Here is a 21,572-nt window from a genome sequence, read left to right as displayed (position 1 = left end):
TACTTCTAAACAACCTATGGAAAAAAGGGTCTTAGGCCACCTACCTATCCTAATCCTAATCCTCTCACCTGCTCTTCTAAACCAATAAACTAGTCATAAACCCCTAGTCCTCTAGATAAACTCCCATTGGTCATGTCCTCCGACAGCCATCTTGGGGGAAACAAACACAAGAGTAACCTCCCCCTCGGTTTAGGCCTCTCGAGACTCAAGGCCAAAAACCCCTACGAAAAGTCACAGAGAACCAAAGCCTAAATAAAAAGTCTACTTAATCTAAAACCCATATACCTTACCCTCGCATTCCACTACCTCTACCTGGAAGCTCCTCTAACGCATTCGGAATTCCGTACTTCCACCTCCATCTACCTACCACTCTTCCTGTCACGTCAAAGTCCTCGTAGCGTAGCTAAGCCACTTCTCTAGTCCAACCCCTCACAAACCTCCTTTGGCAAGACAATATGGGGAAAGAAGAAGATCAGGTCGCCCAAAAGTCCTACCCTAACCTACTATTTACTCTAATCCTAGTTCTCCATGCCGTCCTACCAACGTCATGTCCTCCGACAGGCCAAGTTCGATTAGATCCTTCGCTAATCGATCCCCAACCTCATCGTTGGTTGTCCCCCTTCTTCGTATGCCGTCCACGGAATAGACTCCGCTCTCCTTAGTGGTGCAGTTTCATCCCTTCTTCTAACATGGCCAAACCATCTCAAGCGCTCTTCCCTTAACTTGTTAATGATGGTCCTTACTTCAAGTTCTGCTCTAAAAACTCCCGTCGGGATCCTGTCTGCTAAGGTCTTTCTGCAAGTCCACCTTAACATCATCATCTCAGCCACCTCTACTCGAGCCGCTTGGGCTTTCGTCATCACCCAACATTCTGACCCGTATAGCATAGCCGGTCTAATAGCCACTCTATAGAATTCCCTTCAGCTTTAGCGGGATCCTCTTGTCGCACATGACTCCCGTAGCTGCTCCCCACTTCATCCATCCGGCTTGGATTCGATGTGTCACGTCCTCGTCTATCCCACCTGATTTGTGTATCATTGATCCCAGGTATCTAAAAGACTCCTTCGGACGCAATATGCGGCCCCCAATGCTAATAACCTCATCCCCATTTTGTCTTATCTCCTGGTTATCGAAGTCACATCTATGGTATTCTGTCTTCTCTCGGCTCACGCACAAACCATGGTCTTCAAGGGCTTCTCTCCATTTCTCTAGCCTCTGGTTTAGTTCCTCCGTCGATCTTGCTATTAGCGCAATGTCATCGGCAAAAATCATACATCACGGTAGTTCCTCCTGTAGGCCCCTGGACAGTTCGTCTAGGATCAACGTGAAAAGGTATGGGCTAAGCGCCGAACCCTGGTGTAGGCCTAATACTACCGAGAAAAGTTCCGTGTTCCCACAGGGGTTCAAACATCGGTCCTCGCCATATCGTACATATCCTAATAACCCTAATGTATCTCCCGGTAAACCCTTTTGCTTGTAGCATCCTCCAATCAAATGTTGTGTACACTATCGTATGCTTTTCCAAATCTAGGAAGGCACAGTGTAGCGCTTTTTGGTCTTTCCCTATACTTCTCCATAAGGCTTCTGGTGATATGAATAGCCTCCATTGTCGACCAACCTGGCATAAAACCGAATGGTTCTTGCCACCTTTGTAACCCTTCTAAGCCTCATCTCTATCACTCTCTCCCATAGCTTCATGGTATGACTTAGGAGTTTAATGGCCCTATAGTTGCTACAACTTTGCACGTCCCCCTTGTTCTTATAGATAGGTATGACCTCGCTAAGTCTCCATTCTTCTGGCATTTTTGCACTTGTCCAAATTTGTTGAAAGGCTTGTCAGCAAGCTTATCCCTACATCTCCATGCTTGATAGGAATTTGGTAGGACCTGTTGCTTGTTTCTCCCCTCTGTTTAGGGCGAGCCTTACTTCCTCTTGGCTGATCCTCGGAGTATCGTACGTCGTCGTCGCAGCATATGTCTGAGTGAGTACCGTGATCGATTCCTCCTTCACTTCGCCCCGACTCTCTTCTATTAAACAGGTTGGCGAAGTACTCTTCCCATCTTTCCTAAGGTTTTCCACCTTCACAATGCTCGACCGCTTTCATCTTTATATAGATGACGTCTCCAAATCCCTACGTTTTCTCCTTGCTTTAGCAATTCTAATATATCGTTTTTGCCTTCCTTTGAGTCTAGTTTCTTATACAGTTCTTCGTACGCTCTTTCTTTTGCTATAGCTACAATCTTCTTGGCCTCTTTCTGGCTTCGTTATCTCTGCCTAGCTAAGGACCAGTCTCATTGTCCTGTTTTGCTGCTCTTGATAAGTTATTAAAGCAAACTAAGTTTTGTCGCAACCTTAGTCTGGACCTCTTCACTGATCCACCAAGATTCCCTACCCCCTTTTCGCTTACTACCTGTCCCTCTTGTTTCCCCTATTACCGCCTTTGCTGTCTCCCTCATACCCTTTGCCAAGTGTGTCCACAACTGATCAGCATCCATATGCTCGCCGTTTTGAATCTCTAATGAGAACCTCGCGTTGGTCGTCGATCTAAACGTCTCTGCTGCTTCACCCATAAGGTTTTTCCAAAGGATTCTTGGCCTTACGGCCTTCTCTATCTTGGTTGCTCGTTACTCAAGAAAAATCCAAAATTAGCAGTTTATGTTGGGAGTAGCAACCCTCTTTAGGGAGGACCTGCAATCTTTACAAGCCCTGAAGTCTCCTTTACACACAAGAAGTAGTCGATCTGCGTTTCATTGCCGCCGCCCTGGTAGATAATCAACTGAGATTTCCTCTTTCGGAAGAACGAGTTTGCTATTACCAGGTCATGCGCAGTAGCAAAATCCAATATCCTGCGTCTCTCATCATTCCTCCGACCAAATCCTAGACCCCCGTGTACACCCGGGTAGCCGTCTGACTGTACTCCTATATGCCCATTTAAGTCTCCTCCTAAAACTAGTCGTTGGTCATCCGGGCAACTCCTCACGAGCTCATCCAGTGAGTCCTAAAAACTCTTCTCTCTCTCACTCCGACCCGACTGTGGGGCATACGCGCTGATCACGTTTATAGTCTCCTCTTGTATCACTAATCTCACCAACATCAACCTATCCCCGTGTCTTTCCACATGTACCACAAAGTCTTTAAGTCGATCTGTCATGATGATCCCTACTCCATTTATCGACTTAGGCGCTTCAGAATACCAAAGCTTGAATCCATTCCATCTCTAGTGCTTTTACCTGTCCACTTAGTTTCCTGAAAAACGCCATGTGTTTTTTTACACCTAGCCCAAAGCGTCTTCTAGCTCTAAAGCTTTCCCTTAAGTGTACCTACATTCAACTCCTTAATCTAAGCCTAAAGGTTCTCTTTACTCTCGCATTAACCCCTATGCCTGCCCGTCCCCGAATCATAAGGACATGACCTCACGTAACCATTGCAAGAGACAGCTTAAACTAAAAATTTACAAGTAAATATACTAATCAAGTAAAGACAACAACAACACAACAACAAACAAATTAATAATATATCAAGAGAACCTTAAATTAAATTTCCCTTGAAATCAGGGATCTCTAAGAGCTAACAAAAGCTTAAACAATAATATATCTCAAGAAATTATCTAAATACAACAATATAACAATATTTATTAATAACAATAATAATCTATCTATATAATAATCTATCTATCTAAATAATAACAATGATGATCTATCTATATAACTTGATAGCTATATAATTATCTCAACTAATTGAATATTATCCTAATTAACTATACAGATCAAATACTTCAAAAGATATTTTTTTTAAAAAAAGATAACTTAAATATATATAAAAAGGTTCTGTCAGTGAAAAAGAAAGAAAAATAGATCTTGACGATGGTGATGAAAATTGAAGATGGGTGTAACTTAAATGAATGCGATTAACAGATTTGCAATATTAGGCTTAATAAATAACAATAATTTTACCAAAACAAAGATTCTAGCAACAAATAGACAGACGAAAGAAAGAAAAAATATAATAATATGTGCTTATTATTGGTGAATAAAACTGAATAGAAATAGGGTTCGGCTGCCTATATCTTTTTTTATCTACCAACTAAATTGACAAAAACCAACTCAAAAATTGATTGTGAATGAATTAATATTATATTTTGATGGATCTGTTTGTATATTTGTTAAATCCAGCAAAATGTGTGATCTGATAATTACAAGTGAAACAATATATATGTATAAACATGTAATTACAGATGGAGAATAAACCTAACAAAAAACAATTAATTTCAAAATAAGAGGAATAAAATTGATCGATATGTATATATGATCGATTGAAAGAATCTTTATATTAAATAAAAGAGGATTGTTGTGACATCATCATTCCATATATATTGCTTATTTGTCACATCCAAATTATTTCTTAATATTAAGTTTTTTTTTAATTTACTTATGATGTCATAAACACTCTCATTCTTAAAATTTATTGCATTTTTGTTTTTGTTATTTTATAAAATTTTTTTAGAGATATATATTTTTTAATTTTTTTAGAAAAAACTCTAATAAATTATACATTGTCTTATAAGTTTCATCGTCTAAATAATTTTATCATAACATATTTTTAATTATTCACATATTATGCGAGTTAATAAACTAATTATAACTTATAAGATATACTATTTTGAGGAGACGAGTGTTCTTAGACTATCGCAACTTCGATGGCGAAAATGCAATTTTATAAAACTTTAATTGATATGCCCGGGTTAAACCCGGGTTAATTAGCTAGTATTATATTAATAATAAAATTTAAAATTTAAAAAAAAATATAATATAATTGGATATTGGAGTATAGTTAAAGTACCTTGTAAGGATCTATGGATTTTGAAGATTATTAATAATAGGTAATACATACATATATAATATGGTTAGAGGTAAAATAAAACAATAAGTAAGATATAATTTAAGCATGACACGTGTCCTAACACTCGGAAATTTCATTTAAGTGATCTAAGGGTATTTTGGTACAAAGGATAATTTTAGTCGCCTGTGGCTTTTATCTACAACCACTCGTCCACTTTTATCTCATCAATTTTTATCACTATCTTGAAAATTCTAAACTCATAATTCTCATTATATTCTTTTCACCGATTGTACCCATTAATATCACTTTCGATGACACCTATGAGTAAAAAAAGAAATAGTGGCTTTTCCTTATTTGTTGAGGAACCACGGTACTTCGAACTTCTAGACTGGAGGCCATTGGCGGTTTTTCTTCATCTAACGAGGAACAACGGCTATGGTAGTTTCAACGACCGACCCATCTGCCACCCAGATGACTAGTATCAGAATCTTACAAAAGTTTGTTCATCTTAAATCTTTTTGGGGTTCAGTTTGATGTTATACATCAATATGTATATGAATTTAGATTTGAACAAGGGGTCATCGAAGTTAATTATGGTGGAAGTTGAAGATGGGTCATTAGAGTGCATCAGTGTGTAGATCATAAAGCTTGTATCTCATCGGCTGATTACAGAAAAATGATGATGATGACGACTTGGTTGATTTGTGTACTCTGAGGAAGGAATAATTGAAAGTGGCGGTTCTAGCGAGATGTAAAAAATTTTTGTTTCAAACTCTAATAGTTGGCTTCACAAATCAGACTTCATAAACCCGACCTTTGATACATTTATCTAGTTTTTGATGCACAATTGCACACCATTATTCAAATAATACAGGTGCATCAATGTTACACTATATATCGTTCAGGTGCAGTTATGCATCAGCTTTTAGCCTTAGTTTTTATAATACTTTTGTATTTGTGTGTACAACATACTATGTTTGTCTATCCTATTTATCATCTCAAGGTGTTGGTGATATAATACTTGTGCAAAAGTTCCTATATATCAGTTCCATTATTGAATCAGTGTGGATCAAAATATACAATGAATTTTTAAGATCTATAAATTAAAAAGATAAAATCCTCATATTGTTGTGCATCATAATGCATTATTTGTAATCATATGCATCGTTATGCATCTAATTTTGACATGCGAATTCGTATTTATCTATACAATTATTGTAAGTGTCAAAGTGTGCATCAACTTGTAGCAAAAGTATGAACAAATTTACCAGAACATGCAAAAATGGGGATAGGTAAATTGTAAATCGTATTTATCTTATAAACGAGTGAAAAAAAAAGTAAATAATAATGACCATTGAAAAAGATTAGAAAAAAAAAATACCGAGTAATGCGGATTGTTCCACGGATCATTTGACTTTACAAAAATTGACATATAGCTTTACCATTCAGCTTTGTAAGATATTACATAAATGCCATTATCACTTTATAATCTTTTGATCTCATCTAATTTTTAATCTACGGCCACACTTTTCTCCTACTTATTTTACATTAATCTTTATTTTAAAATACTTAGCCTCTATATAATATAATAATCTTTATCTTTATCTAAATACATTTCTAAATGAATATTTATAAACCAAACATATGTTACTTCATATATTTACTTCACGGATTTTGTCATAAACTTATTTAAGTTTTGTTTAGCTGTAGAAGTTTTCTATACACTCGTATATTTATACGGGTTTAAAATCTAGTAAATTATAAATTAGTGAAAGGGGAAATGTTAGGTAAAACATGCAGTACCTATCTTTGATAAAACAAGGGGGGATTATGTAAAATTCAAGGGACTTTGTATGTTTATCAAATTCAAAGGTTTAATTTATGGAAAATGATTAATCAACCTAATTGGTGTGCCTAAAGATATGCCTAAAACCTTAGGAATTTGACATGTGGAATGCTCTAATTCTCTTTCCTAATTTTGCCCCCTGATTTTTTCACATGTCATCATCTTACAATTAGGCACAACTTTAGGTATACCAATTAGGTTGATTTATCATTATATTTAATTTATAACTTATTTTAAAGTGAGTAGATCATTTTCCCATTAATTAATTTGATATAAAGGATAGAAGTGAGAATGTAAAACCCATAGAGTAAAACACGTAAAAGTTGTAAATCTTGGAGGACCTAAAGGACTTAAAAACAAGGGCATGAAATAGTTTTCTTGAACAAGAAGTGAACCGATCCTCCTTTAAATTAATACATCATATCAAATTATCAATCCCCCCAAACTCTATCTAATAATCCGATAAACATACCCACACACAGAGGAACAACAAGATAACGATAATGGCGACAGCTGAAGTAGCAATGAATCAATCACCAGATTCAAAAAACAAACAACAAGGATGCAGTTCAACATCAGGCGAAGGTTTGAAACAATATTATATGCAACACATACACGATGCTCAGATTCAACTTCGTAACAAGACCCATAATCTTAATCGCCTTGAAGCCCAGCGTAATCAATTAAACTCCCAAGGTATTTTTTTCTCTCTCTTAATTAATATATAAACAAAACCCTAATTAATAAATTTTAATAAATCTGATAATGGGTACGATTTACTAATTAATTAGTGTATGTTTGATTATTATATATATATAAGAAGGTATTTAGGTGTCAATTCTATGGCTGAAGGCAGAAAATAGGCAACAATACAATTTATTTATGTTTTATATTAGGCCGGGGTGATCAATATTTGGCTTATTATATTGAAACCTAACTAAGTTTGATTTTTGGATTTTGTTTTGGTTGCAATCGAAACTGAATTCAGTAATCGGTTTATTCAGTTTCATATAAAAACCAAACTGATAATTAAGTAGGGATGAGTACCTGGTAATGTAATAAACTATGCACGAATGTTTATGTTATGTAATGAACTACCTAGATGTTTATTGTATGTAATGAACTTTCAAATCTCGGTTATTGAATGTACCCTGGTATATGTGGCAACTATCTAAGCTGCCCCTTGTACGCTTTTGATTGGTCGAATACATCCAATAACCTAGATTTGAAAGTTCATTACATACAATAAACATCTATGTAGTTCATTACACAACATAAACATTTGTGCATAGTTCATTACATTCCTAGGTACTTATCCCAATTAAGTATGCAACTCCCATAATTTTATTGACTACTTACTAATAACGGGGCGTTTGGATTATCTTATTTTTTGGCTTATTGAAGAATTAAAAAGGAGGCAATAGTCCCATTTTTACCACTTTACGGGCTTATATATCTGAGCTAATGGCCTTATACTTAATCTCATAAGTTCAAGTTGATCAGCTCCCAGAACATGAAAAAATTGAGCTTATTGTCTTTTTTAGTTTTCAATTAGTTTCGTTGATGTTTGTATCCCGAAAGTTTATTTGAAACAGGTGTTTATGAAGTTCAGTATGATAACTTCGTTATGATGGTCAGTATATTTTTTTTTTTGTCAATAGTCTATATTTGAAGGACACAGGCTGTCACCAAGTTAGCAACTTCATTTATTAGCTACTTAATATAGTGGTCAAAAATTGATTATAAATTGATGAAGTGCATATCATGAATGTTCTTATTCTGATGCTCAGTATTGTCCTTGTGTGATACCTTACACTTCATGTTTACAAGATTGGGTTATCTCTTAATGTTTTACTTACATGCAGTAAGGATGCTTAAGGAAGAGTTGCAGCTGCTCCAGGAACCTGGATCCTATGTTGGTGAAGTTGTCAAAGTAATGGGTAAATCAAAAGTTTTAGTCAAGGTTTGTGCCACCATGGTGCCATGCACATTATGACAAGTATATGTATAGTTTTGCATATACATATCAGATTTAAGAACCTAGATATTATTTTTACTTTTATTTGTATTAATTCTCAGGTGCACCCGGAGGGTAAATATGTGGTTGATATTGATAAAAGCATCGACATTGCTAAGATCACTCCAACAACCAGGGTTGCACTTAAGAATGATAGCTATGTACTTCATTTGGTTTTACCAAGCAAAGTAGATCCTCTGGTGAACCTTATGAAAGTCGAGAAGGTTCCTGATTCTACATATGACATGATTGGTGGGCTTGACCAGCAAATTAAAGAGATTAAAGAGGTTCTTACTACTTCTTGTGCCATTTGCCCTTGAAAATCTCCCATTTTGCTATTATTTACTATTATTTAAGTTTATGGTGTTTGTGGATTACGAACAACTTTCAGGTTATTGAACTTCCAATTAAGCACCCGGAGTTGTTTGAGAGTCTGGGTATTGCTCAACCAAAGGTTCTCTCATGTTCTATTCTCCAAATTCTTCATTATAATGACAGTTTCGTTTGTGCACCCAACTATTGTACATTTGTACTTACTCTGATAACCCTCTTTTTAGGGTGTTCTTTTATATGGGCCACCAGGTACTGGGAAGACATTGTTGGCCAGAGCTGTGGCTCATCATACTGATTGTACCTTCATCAGGGTCTCTGGTTCTGAATTAGTACAAAAGTATATTGGAGAAGGCTCAAGAATGGTTAGGGAACTCTTTGTAATGGCCAGGTTTGTAATCTGCATTTTGTGCCTATACATGATTCCACGGCCTTCGTATATCTTTGCCTTTTTGTTATTCACACATAACCTTAAACCTTCCTTACATTTAACCTCTGCTCTACTTATTGAGAATATCACAAGTGTCAAAAATTATAAATGACAAATTGACAATAAGGTTTATGCTGACTGTATAATTATGGAAAACAATGGGGGTGACAAATTTTAGACCCGTTTATTTAACAGATTTGTGTTTATGTTATAATTTAGGATTAAACGTTGTAACCTTAGGAAACTTATTTTAAATTGAAGCGGGTCATATGGTCTAAAAGGCTGAAAGTGTTCCAGAGTGTATCTAAATGCCTACAACTATGTAAGAAGTTTAATTTAATGTGATATCTTAATAATAGTTTGTTAATCGTGTTAAATACATTGATAAAAGGAAAAAAAAAGTGTTGGCTGGTCAACACGACCCTGGCCTCCTGTGATAAAATTACCTTTTCTGGCTCAACCCTGATGGCCTGACATAGGATGCTACCTGTTGAGTGCTGACCCACCTACTACGCAACCTTTAGAAAAGTTTGCAACCTTCACATATGGATCTCAACAGATTTTTGACGGGAGTTAGGTTGAGATTCTAGTGTTTTAAACGTAATGCTATGTGAGACTTCTTGAATAGTGGACAGTTTGTCATTCAGTAAGAGAAGATGATAAGTGCGGCTAGGAAGTTCCTTTAAAAGTTGTTTGCTTTTGTTTACTTCTAGTTTGCCATGTACCATAACTCTTGCATTAGTTGATTACCATTTTCTTTTATAATTTCTGCATTTTCAGTTTCAGAGTGGATATGCTCCTCGTTTTTTCCTCTACTACTGTCTCTGGGCATATCTCTTAGAAAGTTTGCCTAATTTTTCTTGTGCAGGGAACATGCCCCATCGATTATTTTTATGGATGAAATTGACAGTATTGGATCGGCTCGAATGGAGTCAGGAAGCGGAAATGGCGACAGTGAGGTCCAAAGAACCATGCTGGAGCTTCTTAATCAATTGGATGGATTCGAAGCATCAAACAAGATCAAGGTACTTTTTGCACTTCAAGTTGGAAAGTGTAATTGGATGAAGCTAATGATTATCAGCTCTAGAGATATAATGATTATTAAAAAAGTATGTTACGCATGTCTTTTTAATGTTCCCAGGTTTTGATGGCTACAAATCGTATCGATATACTAGATCAGGCTCTTCTCAGGCCTGGAAGAATTGACAGGAAGATTGAGTTTCCAAATCCAAATGAAGACGTAAGTATTAGTAGTTATTTTGTCCTGCCTTTCTGTTACTTATATTTGTTCCATAGTTGTCAAAAGCGAAGGCGATGTCAAAGCGTAAAGACCCCAAATAGGACGAAGGCAAGAGGCGCAAAAAAAGAGCACGCCCGGAAAAAAAAGGCGCACTAAGTAAATAAATACAAAATATTTATAAATAGTGCAAAATAATAGTAAAAAAATCAAATGTCATTTATAAAACCAAATATCATTCAAAAAATATAAACTTTTCAACCAAAACTTCAAATTATTAGATTATTATAAACATATATAAACTCTTCCCCCCATTTTATATTTTCTCTCTCTTCTTCTATCTTCTTAAACAACTATGGTCACTCATTTTGGCCGGAAAACATTAGATCTAGCCACAATTTGGCCGGATCTTGAATGATTTGGTCGAATCTTGACCATTTTGACCGCTGTTGACCACCACAGTTGACCGTCGTTGACCACCTTTTTCATGGTCGACTTGGGCCTAGGGTTTCAGGCGCTGGAGGTGCGCCTCACCTGCCTTTTGCGCCTAGGCACAAGAGGCGCTCGCCTTTAACAACACTGATTTGTTCCCCTTTAGTCAAACTTGCAACTTCATGTCCTTCATTATCTGTTAAAGTTGGCAAAAGACTGAAAAGAGGCAAGTCAGGTGTTCGACCTTTTTTTCGTTTCATTCCTTTCTCCAGTACTTAACCCATTTGACTTGTTAAAAGTAATACATAACTTGTATCGGTTAAATTTGCACCTGAGTATTTCGTCTCTAGTTTCTGAGTGCTTTCACCCGCTGAGAATGTATCTCCCATATGCTTTGATAGTCATCTGATGGTTTATTTTGTGGAAGTGGTATAATTTGTCCAAAATATTGTAAGCCTGACAGTTTTAAGTAATCATTTGATGGGCATTGATTAATTTCATAGAATCTAATCAAGGAACTAGGAAGTTTTGTGTTAATTCTTCCTTGATATTAGTTTGCGTAAACATTATTTTATTTTTGATTGCTCTAATTTATGTATGTTATTTTACAGTCGAGATTCGATATCTTGAAAATTCATTCAAGAAGGATGAACTTAATGCGTGGCATCGATCTGAAAAAGATTGCTGAGAAAATGAATGGGGCTTCTGGTGCAGAACTTAAGGTTAGCCCCTGTCATGATTATCTTTAAGCTTTCTGCATGAACCGTCTTGATTTTCACAAGCAAGCTCAGGTTCATGTTATTAAAACCACACAGCCACCTTTCCTGCTTTGTGTTTAACCTGTAGGTTCCAAAAGCACAGGTTGGGTGACAGTTAATTTTTTCTGTATTTTCTAATAGGATATGAGTCAGTTAAATATGATAACAAAAAGTATATTATTTTTGAATAACATGATTTTGGGCGACTTTTCCCCCATTTGATTGTTGTTATTTTAGCTAATCTGGTTCTATCTGCTTGACCAGAGATTAAATATTGACCGGTCATCATTTTGACCTAGTAGAGATAAAATATTATTTGAATCAACCCATGCATAGTAAATGGATTGAAATTCTTACCTTTGAGTTAGCTACTCAGTTTATCATCTTTCATAGCATGAATGGTACTTTCCTTTGAACTCTTGATTGTTTTGTTTCAAGAGAAAGTAAGTTTTATTTGTTTCATCAATTTCCGACTGTTCATTCTCTGGGTTCTGTCTTCATTTGTATACACATTCTACCACACAGATCTGCAAAGCGAAGTTTTTAAAGGCCTTAAGAAAGAGTAATACTAACATCACTAGATTGATAGCTAAAAGTTTTGACGGGTCCTTGATTGTTACAAATGATAATGGGAAAGTTGGGATTTTAATTGGTTTTACAGGCAGTTTGTACAGAGGCGGGGATGTTTGCTTTGAGAGAAAGGAGAGTCCATGTGACACAAGAAGATTTCGAGATGGCAGTGGCCAAGGTCATGAAAAAGGAAACAGAGAAAAACATGTCACTGCGCAAGCTCTGGAAATAAGTGCTATCATTGATACCGGAGAAGAGATTCCTTATTTCAAAAGTGGACTTCCTTATGGGACTATGCTTATATGGAGATCTGAGAGCCACTACTTATCTCTTTCGAACACCTAGGCCTTTATGGAGTTATCTTGTTTCCCTGGAATGTAATTTGACTTTGCATCATAAGCGTTAAAAGTTTGTATTAAATTGTGTATTATTGAATCCTAGTTGCTGCATATTAAAAAGTGAATTTCAGGATCTCTGTATTCATATTGTGTGTGGTAAATTTTAACATGCTGAAAAAACGGTGCTAATGTTTGAGTAACCAATTTAATCATTCTTCCTTTGAGAAGAATGTCCATATCCAAATTCTTGAAAATCCATCTGGTTCATTCATATTATCTGGCATTCGACCCGGCTAAAGCCCGATTTGGTCCGGTAAAATTAGCCTGATGCCCCGACCTACCTAAAACCCCACTGAAGCCCGTTTTTCTTTTACTTTGATTTGGCCAGTATTATTGTGTGGCTTGCTATTGGTTTTACTTGATTCACTGAAGGGTGTAAATGTAGATTTATGTTATTGCGCTGATAGTCTGGTACTACTTCCATATTTGGTACCACTTAGCAGTTACCTTCCATATTTGCCTAATGCAGGGGGCGGGGGCCTTCCATTTTGTTATCATCAAAATTTAATCTGTGCACCAAAAACAACGCTGCTAAGTTGTATTAAATCAACATGTCAATTGGTGGTCAAAGTTTACATATAAGCCAGATAGACTTCTGCTTGGTCACGGATGTGTGGCTTGTTATGTACCCAGTCATAATGGGTCACATTGGTTAACAAATGGTAAGAAGTCGTAATCGGTAATAATAGGTAAAGATGGGAACGAATGAGTCATAATTTGGTAAAATTTCAACATTTTTTTTTTATCTTTGACTTTAACTGAAAACCAAAATGATACCTACAGTGAAAACATGTCCTTGCTATAGCTTTAGTCAAACAAAAAAAAATCAAATGTCCTCACTCCTCATAACATGTGTTTTTGTCACTTTTTGACTTTTTGTACTCTTTGTTGTAGTGGAATTTGGCGATATCATGCATATTTGGTATTTGTTAAAATAACTTTATCTTGTCCAGCCAATTTGGATTTATGCAATTTATAAATCAGTGATTTACAATATCTTCTCTAAATTTGTGTGGTTCAAACTTTGAGTTATATATAAGACAAACTATTTTAATATTCAATCCTTGTGTTGTTACGTACGTTCATAATCGATGATTATTTTAGTCACTTAAAATATTGTGACTTTTAAACCAAAGAGGGTCAGATAATGTAACAAATCCTTATATATAGAATGGCAAAGTAAGTTGTATATTATCATAATAATAATAACAGCATACTAGCCAAGCAGTGTGAAAGATGGCTTTAGCAGAATCACAAGAACACAACACACTTCACTTTCTTGTTATACCCTTAGGATCTCCAGGCCACTATATTCCCACCATTGATATAGCTAAGTTACTAGCTCAACATGGTGTTAAAGTCACCATTGTTACAACCCCGTTTAACAACCTCAGATTCGGGTCAATCCTTGATCAAGCAATCGAATCTGGTCTTCCCATCAGTTTTCTTGAATTTCCATTTCCATATATAGAGTTTGGCTTACCAGAAGGCTGTGAAAGCGTAGATAATCTTCCCGATATAAGCCTGGCCAAAAAACTAATGGAAGCATATACTTCACTACAAAACCAAGTTGAGCAGTATGTCGAAAACCTTAATCCTAGGCCAAATTGCATCCTATCTGACGCATATCTCCTATGGGCTGGTGATACAGCCAAAAAGTTTCAAATACCAAGAATTACATTTGATGGAATGAATTGCTTCACACAATTGTGCAACCACATTTTAAGCCTCACAAAGGTGTATGAAAATGTGGGCGAGCTGGACTCATTTGTTTTGCCCGGTTTGCCTGATCGTATTGAACTAAGACGATCCCAACTGCCTTTTGCTTTCAACTCTGGCACCCAAGATGTCAAAGATTTTCATGAAAAGCTCAAGGTATCTGAAGCTGAAGCGTACGGAGTAGTTATAAACAGTTTTCAAGAATTGGAACAAGGATATGCTGATGAATATCAAAAAGTCAAAGGAGATAAAGTTTGGTGCATAGGCCCATTATCTCTATGCCACAAGGATGTATCAGAGATGGTCCAGAGAGGTAACAAGTCCTCAATTGACAAAAATGATTGCCTCGATTGGCTAGATTCTCAAGAGAAGGGCTCGGTGATTTATGCATGCCTAGGAAGCATTAGTCGGATTGAGCCTGCACAGCTAGTTGAGCTGGCTTTAGCTCTAGAGTCATCTAGAAAACCGTTCATTTGGGTCGTTCGTGCAGGCCCGAAGACAGAAAAGATAGAAAAATGGATAGCTGATGAAGGGTTTGAAGAGAGAACCAAAGATAGGGCTCTATTGATCCGCGGGTGGGCACCCCAACTTCTAGTCTTATCACACCCTGCAATTGGAGGGTTTTTAACTCATTGTGGTTGGAATTCGACACTGGAAGGGGTTTGTGCTGGGGTCCCGATGGTAACGTGGCCTCAATTTCAGGAGCAGTTCTACAATGAGAAGTTGGTTGTGCAAGTATTGAAAATTGGAGTTAGTGTTGGTGCTCAGAATGTGGTGCATTGGGGCGAAGAAGAGAAGTCGGAAGTGATAGTAAAGAGTGAGGAGTTTAAGAAGGCTATAGAGGTTCTAATGAAAGAAGGGGAAGAAAGAGAAGAGAGAAGAAAGAGAGCTAAAGAATATAGTAAGATGGCATATAAAGCAATTGAAGAGGGAGGATCTTCCTACAACAATATGAAACGACTCATCCAAGATATCAAGAACTACACCAGTATTAGCTAGTACCCAAGTTAGGCTTAAATTCAGCCCATTCTATATATGTGCATTTCCCTTTCGTATTTTTGTAGTTTTCATGAATTAGAGTAACCGTAATAAGGCATCAAGAGGTAGTGTGGATATGAACCGCTATAGGGCCAGTGTGGTTTCTTAAAAAACCTTCTTTTGGCATGATTCATGCGACCATTGAAAGGCATGCATGGTAAATTGGTAAAGGAGTGAGTTTTTTTTAAGTGTATCGTGGGATTTGTTACGGAGACTCTTAGAGGGCTCCCAGTAGTGGCATAAGTCACTTATCATTAGTTTTGTCAAATCAGCATCAACTCGTCACTTTTAAAACTAATTTCAAACTGATATGACACCACCAACAATATTTCATCACTTTCTTATCACTTTTCTTTTTTATCATTATCCAACCATCAATCAAAATTGATAAAAAAAAAAAAAGTAAATTAGCACCATGGATTGGCTTAGGACCCATGGCACCTCATCTCTCCCTCGTCAGCTAAACGACAAGATGCTGCATATTGTGTCACAAAAGTGACAAAATGACCGACTGATATGCTCTATTGGGAGCACTCTTACATTCATGGCCACACAAGCCATTATATACTTAATTTACTTGCTAGCTAGGACACTCAAAACTCAAAAGCATTAGTAATGTAACTTACTTTACTGACTAAGATTTGTTTGAGTGAGACCTACTGCCACATAATCATAAAAATGCATATGTGGAAAGGGGTAGGCATGTGCGCTTTCAAGAGCATTCCATGGAGATGCAACTGTTGTACATGAAAATGAAGAGTCTGTGAAATATATAGTTTTAGTTAGTTTTGTAACAAGTTGTAACTTGAGGGATTAATATTGTAAATAAGGAAAGTTAGTTAGGTGAGGTAGTTATGAGTGTATATATATATATATTGTATCATTTGTACAAAACTTACTTAATTAATACAAAATATTTTCCTAAATTCTCCCTAAAATTCTCTAAATTCCGCATTAATCATGAATTTTATATGGTATCAGAGCTCGAGGACCATAATCATTCGTCATATTCGATGATTATTCCGGTAAATACTTTGCCGGATTCCGCCATTGTTATGTAATCAAGCTTTGAGGTTTTGATTCCGGTTAATTTTCGGTCATATCTAGTGGAATTTTCGATTACGGTGATAATTCTTGTTACTCTTCTTCGTTCAATTACTTCAATTTCGCTTCTTAATTTCAATTAGGGTTTCAATTCTGGTTAGATTAGTTGCTGACATCATAATTCTGTTAGCATTGATTACTGTAATCTTGATTAATTAGGGTTTTAATAGTGAAAGTTATGGCTATTCCAGATCCTAATACTCCAAACAATAACAATCAAAGTAGTAACACACAAGTAAATGATCCTTTGTTCTTGGCTAGTTCTAACCATCCAAGAATGATGTTGACCAATACTCCATTTAATGGTAGCAATTTCTTTGGATGGAGCCGTACTATTCATATGGCATTTGGTGCTAAATTGAAATTAGGATTCATAGATGGTACCACTGCTAAACCAGCAGCTACTCATGTTGATTTTGGAAGGTGGACTAGGTGTGATTATAAAGTGATTTGTTGGATTTAGAATTCCATGACTGCTGAGTTGTCTGAGGCTTTCTTGTATGCTGAATCAGCTAAGGAATTGTGGACTGAATTAAGTGAAAGATATGGTCAAAGTAATAGACCACTCATTTATCATGTTGAGAGGGAATTGAGTAAGGTTAGTCAAGGTGATTTATCCGTGGCAGCTTATTACAACAAAATGAAAAGATTTTGGGATGAATTAACTAGTCTGAATGGAATTCCTTCTTGTACTTGTGGGAAAATGCAGGAGTGTAGTTGTGGCATAACTAAGAAATACTTGGAGATTGAAAGTAGGACTAGGCTTATGCAGTTTCCAATGAAGTTGAATGATGGTTTTGAATCTGTAAGGAATCAGATTTTGTCCATGGATCCCCTGCCAAACATCAATAAGGCATATATATAGTGCAACAAGTGGAAAAACAAAAGCAAGTATTACCACTGTTTCTCATGATCCTATTGCATATTTTGCCAATAGTAACCATGCAAATAAGAATTCTCAGGGACAGAGAAAGGATTACAGAGTTGATAAAACTAGGAGTTGCACTTATTGTAAACAGGATGGTCATGTATTTGAGCAATGTTTTGAGAGACTTGGTTATCTAGATTGGTATAAAGGAAAGAAACTTAAGAAAGGTGGTAAAATGGCTACACAAGTGAATACTGACTTTGGATTTAAGGATTCTCCTTTTGATCTCAATTATGAGAATGAAATGCATAGTTAAAAGAAGAGCGAATTGGATCAGACTTTGGTGGCTGCTGTTTGTTCTGAAATGATGAAAATGTTGCAAGAGAAAAACATGGTGATGCCTTCTTCTATGTCTCCTGTAGATATGCCTAGTACTTCCATGCCACATGCAAGTATCACCATTGTTGCTAACTTTTATGATAAAGTGCATGCTTTGTCTTGTATTGTGGATTTAGATCTTATAAATGATTGGATTACTGATTCTGGTGCCACTGACAATATGACACCTCACTAACATTTACTAAAGTGCATTAAAAATCTTGATGTTTCCATAAGAGTCAGCTTGCTAGATGGTACTATCAAGTTTGTTACCAAAATTAGCCAAGTTCAAATAAATCCATCACTCTTGTTGACCAATGTTTTATATGTACCTGATTTCAAGGTGAATCTTTTATCTGTTGGTCAATTATTGAATTCTCAACCTCTAATTGCTATTTTTGGTCCTACTTGGTTTCCTTTTCAGGACCTTTCAGCTAGTCAACTTCTGGCAGTTAGGAAAGGTCATAAGAAGCTCTACAATTGCAAATCTACTCATGCTCAGTCTTGTGTCAACTTTTCTACTTGTTTACTTCCTATCATTACTACTTTTGTTAATTAAGTAACTAGTAGTTCTGATATTCTTGTTGAGTTGTTTCATTCCAGACTTGGTCATACTTTTATGTCAAAACTAATTCATATTGATGCCTATAAGAAAGTTGATGTTTCCCATTTTATGTGTTTGATACTTGTTTGTTATCCAAGCAACATAGATTGCCCTTTCTAAAGAGTGGTTCCGGATCTTTAATTCCGTTTGAATTAATTCATGTGGATCTTTGGGGTCCTTATCACATTCCTGCACTTAATGGTGCACAATACTTTTACACCATTGTTGATGATTATAGAAGAAGTACTTGGACTTACTTACTACATTCCAAAGATCAAGCGTGTTCTGTCTTGTCTAGTTTCTTTGCTTTCATTCAAACTCATTTTCATAAATCTCCCAAATTTGTCAGATCTGATAATGGCACTGAAATAGTATATAGTGAGGTGTCTTGTTTGTTTAAGGCTAAGGGAATTGTGCATCAAAGGTCAATGGTGTATACACCTCAACAAAATGGCAGGGTAGAAAGAAAACATAGGCATTTGTTAGACACTGCAAGAGCCATTAGAATGACTGCAGGATTGCCAAAGAGATTTTGGGGGCACTGTATTTTAGCAGCAACATATCTTATTAATAAAATGCCAATGAGTGTGTTAGGATGGAAAACCCCTTATGAAGTACTTCATGAAAAATGTCTTTCATACAGTCATTTGAGGGTAATAGGATGTTTGTGTTATGCTTCTCATACAAAACCTAACAAATACCAATTTGATCCAAGAGGAGCTAGGTGCATTTTACTAGGATACCCTTCTGGCCAAAAGGGCTATCTTTTGTATAATTTGGATTCAAAGGAAATTTTTGCTAGTAGAGATGTTATTTTCAATTGGATATTAATAATGCCTTTTGCATGGATTTGTTGATGAAGAGATATATATGCTACCACCAAAAGGATATAAAGGACACCAGACTGGTTTAGTTTGCAAACTAAATAAATCCTTATATGGTTTGAAACAGGCATCAAGACAATGGAATCAAGAATTGTCCAAGTTTTTGGTTACTTTGGGTTTTATCCAGTCTAAACATGATTATTCTATGTTTGTTAAGACCAAGGGAGATGAGTTCACAGTGGTCTTAGTATATGTTGATGATATATTGGTGACAGGTAATTGTGAAAGAGAAATTCAGTATACAAAAACTAAATTAGATAAGAAATTTACCATAAAGGGCTTGGGGTTGGCAAGGTATTTTTTGGGAATTGAATTGTGCAGGACTGATGGAGGTACTTACTTAAATCAAAGAAAGTATACCTTAGATTTGTTAAAAGATGCAGGCATGACTACTGCTAAACCTATTTCTTTTTCCTTGCCTACTCATCTTAAGTTGTCTTTGGACAAAGGAGAGAGTCCGTCTGATCCTAAAACCTATAGAAGATTAATAGGCATACTTTTGTACTTATCAATGACCAGGCCAGATATTTCTTATGCCGTTCAGCATCTCAGCCAGTTTGTGTCTAGTCCAAAGGTACCTCACATGGATGCTGTTATATATTTGTTAAGATACTTAAAGGGTTCTATTTCAAAAGGCTTGTTTTATCCGGTACAAACTAATTTGAAGGTCATTGGTTTTAGTGATGCTGATTGGGCATCTTGTGTTATGACAAAGAGGTCACTTACTGGTTATTGCATTTTTATGGGTCATTCATTGATATCTTGGAAAACAAAGAAACAAGCTATTGCTTCTAGATCATCAACTGAAGCAGAATATAGGAGTATGGCTGCTACTACATGTGAACTGATTTGACTATCTTATCTTCTAAAGGATCTGCAAATTCATGTTCAGATTCCTCTAACTCTATTTTGTGACAATAAGGCGGCTCAACAGATTGCAGCCAATCCATGTTACCATGATAGAACAAAGCATTTGGATATTGATTGTCATTTTACAAGGGATAAAGTTCAAGAAGGCTTTCTACAAACTGCTTACATTCCTACTAATCTACAATTGGCAGATTTGGTGACTAAGGCACTTGGTTCTGCTCAGCATTCAGTCTTGAACAGAAAAATAAGTTTGGAAGAAGTTCCAACTTGAGGGGAGCATGTGAAATATATAGTTTTAGTTAGTTTTGTAAGAAGTTGTAACTTGATGGACTAATATTGTAAATAAGGAAAGTTAGTTAGGTGAGGCGGTTACGAGTTTGTATATATATATATATTGTATTATTTGTACAAAACTTACTTAATTAATACAAAATATTTTCTTAAATTCTCTTTAAAATTTTTTAAATTCCGCATTAATCATGAATTTTATAGAGTTAGATACATCTTTCTTAAGTACCAAATTTAGGTAGCAGACATATATTTTTAATAAAATAGAATAAATAAGTGCATGATATGGTATATGACTTGTCAATCTACACAACTTTATGAAAATGCATTACCAAGAGGCCTGGTTAGTGCTAGTGTTTGAGGATTATGAAAATGCAGAGTGTTTGAGGATGAACTAGAGACAGTGGGCAGGTCCAGGATAAGCAGTTCATCACCGCTGAGTAACCAGGCCTTAAAAATTGAGTCAACCAGGTTATTGCCTTTCAAAAAAAGATACGAGTAAGAGGTTTATCTACGTGGTGGTCAAAGCGAATACATTCTTTGACTTTTAAGCATAAAGAAAAGTAGTACGAGTAATTAAGTAATCTTGAAACAGACCCCATATAAAAATGGTAACATCAAGTCCGTGAAAGCTCTTCACCTCACCCCACTCACATTGAATGATTGGAACCATAGTCAAGTGGCCACATTATGTATCTAAAAAGACTTCTCCAAGATTATGAAAGCCATTGGCCAACCCAACCCTACATAGTCAGATGTCATGTGGTCTTTTGAGTTTTGATTATGACCCCAATGAGGTAAGAGCTTAGGTCAGATCAATTGGACATACGTGGCTCAAATATATGTGTTTTTTTTATTTGTTTAGAATTTCAGGAAACGACTAATCATTTGTTCCAACTTTTTGGTTAGTATTTTTTCATTGATATTCTTAATCCCTAATTTACTTTCCAAAAACTCCAACA

At 36.0% G+C, this 21,572-nt stretch overlaps 3 protein-coding genes across 3 annotated transcripts; 2 read left to right on the top strand and 1 right to left on the bottom strand.

Annotated features, from left to right (window-relative positions):
- Window positions 1–906: 906 nt before the first annotated feature.
- Window positions 907–2,570, bottom strand: LOC122595072. Its single transcript, XM_043767368.1, has 2 exons — window positions 2,411–2,570; window positions 907–1,241 (listed from the first exon to the last, which is right to left on the bottom strand). The coding sequence occupies exons 1-2, from the start codon at window positions 2,568–2,570 to the stop codon at window positions 907–909; spliced, it is 495 nt and encodes a 164-aa protein (XP_043623303.1).
- A 4,484-nt stretch (window positions 2,571–7,054) lies between these two features.
- On the top strand, window positions 7,055–12,942 carry LOC122601037 (26S proteasome regulatory subunit 8 homolog A). Its single transcript, XM_043773817.1, has 9 exons — window positions 7,055–7,381; window positions 8,551–8,648; window positions 8,765–8,989; window positions 9,094–9,156; window positions 9,260–9,423; window positions 10,331–10,487; window positions 10,604–10,702; window positions 11,743–11,853; window positions 12,551–12,942. The coding sequence occupies exons 1-9, from the start codon at window positions 7,189–7,191 to the stop codon at window positions 12,689–12,691; spliced, it is 1,251 nt and encodes a 416-aa protein (XP_043629752.1). The 5' UTR covers window positions 7,055–7,188; the 3' UTR covers window positions 12,692–12,942.
- Window positions 12,943–13,998: 1,056 nt separating this feature from the next.
- Window positions 13,999–15,802, top strand: LOC122601174 (UDP-glycosyltransferase 73C5-like). The gene has a single exon (XM_043773943.1). The coding sequence runs from the start codon at window positions 14,094–14,096 to the stop codon at window positions 15,573–15,575; it is 1,482 nt and encodes a 493-aa protein (XP_043629878.1). The 5' UTR covers window positions 13,999–14,093; the 3' UTR covers window positions 15,576–15,802.
- The last annotated feature ends 5,770 nt before the right edge of the window (window positions 15,803–21,572 follow it).

This window comes from Erigeron canadensis, chromosome 1 (genome assembly GCF_010389155.1).
Source record: "Erigeron canadensis isolate Cc75 chromosome 1, C_canadensis_v1, whole genome shotgun sequence".
Classification (NCBI taxonomy): domain Eukaryota; kingdom Viridiplantae; phylum Streptophyta; class Magnoliopsida; order Asterales; family Asteraceae; genus Erigeron; species Erigeron canadensis.
The sequence above is the reverse complement of the archived record's forward strand: the minus strand, read 5'-3'. Positions and strand labels throughout refer to the sequence as shown.